Source organism: Triticum dicoccoides, chromosome 4A, assembly GCF_002162155.2.
Source record: "Triticum dicoccoides isolate Atlit2015 ecotype Zavitan chromosome 4A, WEW_v2.0, whole genome shotgun sequence".
Lineage (NCBI taxonomy): Eukaryota > Viridiplantae > Streptophyta > Magnoliopsida > Poales > Poaceae > Triticum > Triticum dicoccoides.
The window spans coordinates 602,294,331-602,301,287 of NC_041386.1; the positions used below are offsets into that span (position 1 = coordinate 602,294,331).

Genomic DNA, 6,957 nt, shown 5'->3' on the forward strand with positions numbered 1-6,957 from the left:
GATGGCTGACATTGTCGATGAAGTAGAATAGGTACCCCTTGCAACATGTGGCGGTCTGTGGACACGAGATGAGGGCGGGGAGATCCACCAAGGTCTCCCTCCACTCGTCCTGGCCGGCACCGTTAATTGTGAAGACCTCCATCCCCATGGTAACGTGGCCGTTGTCGTCACAACCGCGTTAGAAAGAGCGTGCAACCTTGTATCTTTCGATGGAAGGATCAAGGCTGAAACCAACCGGAAGGCAATTTATGTACTCCATCATGTTGCGGTGGCTCTCGGGCAGCGCAATGGCATCTCTTGTGGCCGGGTTGAAGACATACACAATGGTGTTGGTGGGGAGCAACACCAAGCCGTCGCAGTGGGCCATTCGGGAAACGACCTCAAACTCGCCTGCCGGGATGTGACTTTCGTAAAGGAGTGTTGCAGTTGAACTTGCACTGCCAGTACTACTATCACTCCTGATCCTCCTACCAAGTAAGGATCTTCGTTGTTCCTATTGCTGCTGCTGCAGCAATGGTAAAGACCAGCTATACAGGCAGATGTTGGTGGAGAGGTCTTGGTAAGGATCCTCCGGTCCGACATAAATATGCGGGGCGATGAGGAAGGAAGAAGGTTCGCGGCGCTGTCGGTGTTGGGAGCAGCGGAGGTGGGCGCGGACGAAAAGAGGGTCGGAGATGATGGCGTGCCAGGCCTTGCTCACGAGTTTGAACCTCGTGAGGGATTTGACGGGTAGACGGATCAAGATCTCCCACACCACCTCCTCAAGCAACAACTCAGGGGGGAAGACGACGATAGTCGGCGGCGGCGGCGGCGGCAGACTGTCCCTCTTTCTCTTTCTGCTCCCGCAGTTGCCCATCGATGAGCAATATGGATTAATGTGTAGTCTATGCAATGCACACGCGATGGAAGAATTGCAATGAGCACCTACGATCCGTGTTAGTTTTTTTTTTTTTAGGTATACGATCCGTGTTAGTTAGCTATAACAATAACTAGTACTAGTAGTAGTTTGTTTGGGTTGGGATCTTTTCTTCCATAACACGTACGGCCTCCTACTTTCGTTGTAAAATCCAAGGAAACCCAAAGTGTACAGGGCACTTATAGATACGATATATTTTTACCGAATTTCACATGTGTACAACGTGCCAACATATCTCCTACGTGTGCGTGGATTTTATTTTCCGCAATACGGAGTATTTTGAAACTGGTAGATATGATATGATTTTCCTTTCTACCAAGTTACGACACAAAACAATTTTTATTGTTCCGCTCTAAACCCTAGAGAGGCGATCTCCGCCTGTGCTGCATTGCGGTCTCTCCTCCACCGGTAGGTCGTCATTTCATTTTACCTCCGCCGGCTCTGCTAGCGTGGGAGTGGCGATGACGGTGGGTACACATCAATCAATCAATCAATTCCAAATTGCACAACCCTTGTGCTCCGGCGCCGGCCCAGTGCGGTACTGCCGCGGTGGTAGGGCGGTACTACCGCTCTCGAGCGGTACTACCGCACCTACTACCGCTGCAAGTGCCGCTCAACCCGACACGAGATGCGCCCCCCTCGAGTCGAGGCGGTAGTGGTCCGGTACCGCACCGGTACTACCGCTGAGGACCCTCAAGCGGTACTACCGTTGGGCACCGCGGTACTACCGCTGAGGCCAAAGACTGCCCAAACAACAAGGAAACAAACCTCCAACGACGCGGGAAGGCCCAGAGGGTGTGAAACGGAAGTGTACGTGATGATTCCACCCTAGCCTTATCAAAGCGGACCCCCTCTTGATAGTACGGTGACTCCTACGAAACTAGTCCACCAACAAGAAACGAAAGAGCTACACCGCCTTGAAAAACACTCCGAGGGGAAAGAAATCGTCTCGAGCCAAAGGATGAATCTCTGAAATGCTCAAAGCACACGGTTAGTCCGCAAACATGTTGTCATCAATCACCAAAACTACATCGAGAGAGATATGCCTTAACACTGGTGCTTTGAAGCATATGAAAATTTTGGAGGATGGCATTTATATATTATTAAAAAAAATAGTACGAAAAGTATAAACACATATAATCATGGATTTATTGGACACAAAGTGTGGAATGGACAATATAACATAGAAAAAAGAATACAACAAGTCCTAATCGCACTTGTAATGTAAATGTATGAAGGCTTAATGCGAGTTTCTAAGGAAATAAAAGCAACATTAGGTCAACTTTGTCTAAATCTTCATGGTGCTTCATCTTTCACCCAAGAGAAATGTTAGATGATCCATTGAAGAAGGTGGACATGCTTCTCCTTAGACATTAAAGCTCATCTTAGGAGGGCTAATTGGAACAAGGCTCTCTGTGTAAGAAACACGGTCGAAGCAGTATAGATTTTTCCATGCATGCCCCAAGATGTCTTCTTCATTGGGCCCAAGGAACCTTAGGCCATTAATATCAAATATGTCGTCTTCTTTGAAGGTGTTGTTAGATTGCAAGTGGTAACGGTAAATACAACCATTATGAACTAAAAGAACCCCGGTACCACTGCCAAGTGACGCCATTGGATAACAAAAAAAAGGGCAGCCCGGTGCATGTAGCTCCCGCTTCCGCAGGCTCCGGGGAAGGGTCCGACCACTTACGCCATTGGATAACAAAGGCTCGAGAAATTGATTGTGTAGTACAAGCTCCTTCTAGGATCCATGAAATCTCTTGTCATCCATACCAATACACGTTGCAAGCACTCGGAGAAGAAAGTGGCGCATAGTTCTCCGTCAAGCTCATGGAGGATAATATCTTTGTCTTTGACTTGAGGGTACACCGTGTCAAGCAATGGAGTGAAACCAAATGTTTCATGCTGAAGGCTGAAATGGAGTAACGCCTGCGGAAGGCATGGATGGTTGACCTTATCGATGAAGTAGAATAGATACCCCTTGCACTGTACGGTGGTCTGCTGATATGCGATGAGGGCAGGGGGATCCTCCGAGGTCTCCTTCCACCCATCATCTTGGTCTCGGCCGCTACTAATTGTGAAGACCTCCATCCCCATGGTGACATGGCCGTAATCATCGCAATGACGGTAGAAAGAGCGTGCAACCTTGTATTTGCCGGTAGAAGGATCAAGACCAAGGCCAACGGGAAGGCAGGTGGGATATTGGATCACGTTGCGTCGGTCTTTTATGGCGGGGTTGAAGACGTAGACATTGGTGTCGCTGGGGAGCAACACCAAGCTGTCGCAGTGCGCCATTGGGGCCCCGAGTGTGAACTCGCCGGGCGGGAAGTGCCTTTGGTAAAGGAGCGTTGCACTTTCTCTACTAGCAGTACTCCTCGTCCTCCTCCTACATGAGGGCCTTTGCAGTTGTTGTTGTAATGGTAAAGACCAGTGGTAGAAGCGGATGTCGGTGGAGATGGGAGTGTAAGGTACGTCCGATTGGAGAAAAACACGTGGGGCAATGAGGAAGGAAGAAGGGACGCGACATTGTGTGTGTTTGGAGCAGTGGAGGTGGGCGCGGACCAAGAGAGGGTCGGAGATGATGGCGTGACAGGCCTTGCTCACCAGCTTGAACCTCGTGAGTGATTTCACGGGTAGACGGATCAAGATCTCCCACACCATCTCCTCCAGCAACAACTCGGGGGGAAAGATAATAGCCTTGTTTCTCTTTCTGCCCTCGCCATTGACAGCTGTGGCCGTCTTCTTCTTGTTGTTGGTGCCCATGCCCATGGAGGAGCAGGAAACTGAAGTGAAGATTGCCAACATCACCTGCCTGTAATAACAATCCATGGCTTGATTATTTGTAGGGGAGCGTGGAGATGTTTCCTTGCCGGACTCGGTCCATCTCCCTGTTTAGTCCATCTGTCCCCTTGACAAACCAATGTATGGCACGGTTCTCAATCATCATCAATCCAAAAAGAAGAGAAAAAACAGAGATCCTCTAACATCATGAAGAGATGTCACGAAGCTACAGTGTAATTCCAGTGCAAAACGAAGCAGGGATAGCAAAGACAATATGCACAATTACTGTTCATAAAAAATAAAATCCGAAATTAATTTTATTACACCATAATTTTGTATAAAGTAGATTTGTAATTTACAAAGTAATTCAAATCATTTTAGGCTTAATCATATAGATGTGAAGAAAGGATGTCAGGGTACTGTAGCTTCCCTAACATCTCTTTGTGATGTTAGAGGATCTCGTTCCCACACCTACTGACTTGCATATAACACCCAACAAAGCATTTGAACCAAGAATGCAAATGCAATAACACCAAACAAGCTTGTGGTTGACAGTCTACAATGAATGATCCACTTGGAACACATGACATGATTCTGCTGATTCACAATGTCAAATACATGTACAATGTAAGTATACAGTGAGACACAAAGAAAGAAAGAAAGAACCCCTCATTGATTTATTTATTTGTTTGTTGGAAGCAAATTTAAGTCTGGTGTGGAATGAATAATACTACAACACACAACAAGATGGAGAATACAACAACAACAACAACAACAACTGCAACTCCAAATCCCACCTGTTCTTCTGTAAGGTAAAGAATGCTCTCTTAGGCGAGCTTCTCAAGCTCATCGGTGAAGACGGCTGCGTGCGGCTCCTCGACGCACTGGAGCACCAGCCGGATGCCCTGCTTCGGCTTGGGCGGCTTGAGGTACACCACGGACGGCACAATGTTGACATCGTCGTTCAATGTGAAGACGTAGGTGGGCTCGCCGAAGCCGTAGTCGACGTCGTTGAACCCGACGTGGCTCCAGTCGGTCACCACCAGCGTGCCGTAGTCCAGCGACACGTTGTAGTGGCTGTCCTTGGCGCCGCCGCCCAGCCAGTCCAAGAACCGCGCCGACAGCGCGTCCTTGGCCTCCCGGATCGCCGTCACGATCTCCACCAGCGACGCCTCGGTCACCTCTTGGCTTGTCCTGGCGAGGCCGCCAGGGTACACGCAGTTGCCGTAGTAGCCGTCGGGCGACGGCAGAGCGTTGGTAAGCAGGTGGCGGGTGCCGGCGGCGAAGCCCAGGCGCACCTCGGCGTCGGGCGCGGACCTGATGGCCGCGGCCCGGCACTTGAAGATCATGGCGGTGACCACGTCGAAGGTGGAGCACCTCTGGGCCGTCTCGGCGGCGACCTGGTCCTTGACGCGCTTGATGCTGTCCAGCGAGATCTCGACGGTGGACTTGACGAAGTTGAAGGCGGTGAAGGACGGCGGCGGGCCGAGCGGCGGCTTGGGCGGGTTGGGGATGGCGTCGCGGGACCAGATCGGCTTGGTCGACGGCTCCGGGAGGCCCCGCGCCATCTCGCCGACGGCCGTGAGGAACTGCGCCGCGCCCTGGCCGTCGAACACCAGGTGGCTGAAGCAAATGCCGACGGCGTACCCGCCGCAGCTGAACTTGGTGATCTGCAGCGCACGGAGAAAGGTGTAAATTTTGAGTTCCTGCTGGATCGGGATCCGGACAAGACGAGATGAGATGAGCAAGCAATTGACCTGCGCGAGGAGGATCTGGTCGTCGAGCTTATAGATTTACCTCAAAATCCATACAATGATGGGTCCTTAGGTTAATTTTCTTTGTTTCATTCCTCTCATGATCTTTGAAACCCATCCTATCCAAGACATAGCGTCTTGCACGGCACGGGATAAGCTAGTCGAATTGTAAAAGACAAAAATTACACGTTGAAGTAGTAGAAGTCGAGCTTAATTAAGAAAAAACACTTTGCGCCGTAGCTTACCGTATCACAATCGAAGGCCTCCTCGAGCTTAATGCTGAAGCGCCGAGCTTCGTCCAGGTGAGGCCTGTCGCAGAAGCCCCGGTCGTTGTGGCACCAGTCGCACTCCCCCGGGAGACTTTCGTCGTCCGAATACGACATTTCCTATGTTCATAATTCAAATATTAAACTTGTACAATTAAATATATGTACTAAAAAACCTAAATTAGATCATTATTATTCATCAAGGGTTGACTATCGATCTGTCGAGTCTTTTCTTGTTCCCGAGTGCATTACACCCCACGACAACAGTCGGGATTTTTCGGCCTTGATAGACTTAAAGTCAACTCAAAATATTGTTTAATTATCTTTCTAGAAAATCCAGGCCACTCGATATTTCCTACATATTCTAGCACAAATCATTCCAAAATTCACGGAAAATTCCGGCATGACCTTTGCTAAAACAGGACATATCGAGCGCCTGAAATTTGCCAGAACGGAAATTAATCAACACTTCAGCAAAATATAGGCCACTTGGAGGTGTAACATGAACATGACCGGCCACTGGGGCAATCACATATTCTATTTGAGCAACACAAGATATACATGTTTGTATCTACATCATATCTTATATGACTCATATTGACATGGAGATTTGGTTGGTCTCACCTCGAGGTCGGAAGGGGTCGGTGACGGGGACGACGACGGGGATGATGGAGGGGCTCCTTGATTTCTGCAAAAACAAAAATCCTATAAGTTATCTCTAATACATCCCGAATAGTATCATACATATAACATCACTAATACAACTAAAACCCTAACGAACGACGGTTATCGACGACGAGGATGCGGGATAGGCATCGTCGACATCGATGCGGGAATAATTGCTTAAACTAAAAAAATAACAACAAATGTGACATGTTCAACTAGTTCTATTAATTCAACTAGTTCTTACTAAATATAAACTTACTATAAATAGAAATAAACTAGTTCTTTCTAAAAATAAACTAGTTCAACTAGTTATATTAATTTTCTTACTAAAAATACATTAGTTATATTAATTCAACTAGTTCTTACTAAAACTAAACTAGTTCAATTAGTTTATTAATTTACTTACTAATTATTTTAAACACTTACTAAAAACCAGTAAAAAAACTACATTATACAATAGTAAAAAACTAAAGTGAAAAACAGAAAAAAGAGATGGATGGAGGAGGGGAAGGGAGGAGGAAGGAGACAGGAGGAGGGGGAGGAGGCCGGTGGGATCGGAGGACGGAGTGGG

General features: G+C 48.0%; 1 protein-coding gene across 1 annotated transcript; it reads right to left on the reverse strand.

The window, feature by feature from the left end:
• Nucleotides 1-4,486: 4,486 nt before the first annotated feature.
• LOC119283765 (acyl transferase 5-like) lies at nt 4,487-5,586 on the reverse strand. The gene is made up of 3 exons (XM_037563178.1): nt 5,569-5,586; nt 5,458-5,484; nt 4,487-5,370 (listed from the first exon to the last, which is right to left on the reverse strand). The coding sequence occupies exons 1-3, from the start codon at nt 5,584-5,586 to the stop codon at nt 4,528-4,530; spliced, it is 888 nt and encodes a 295-aa protein (XP_037419075.1). The 3' UTR covers nt 4,487-4,527.
• Nucleotides 5,587-6,957: the final 1,371 nt, after the last annotated feature.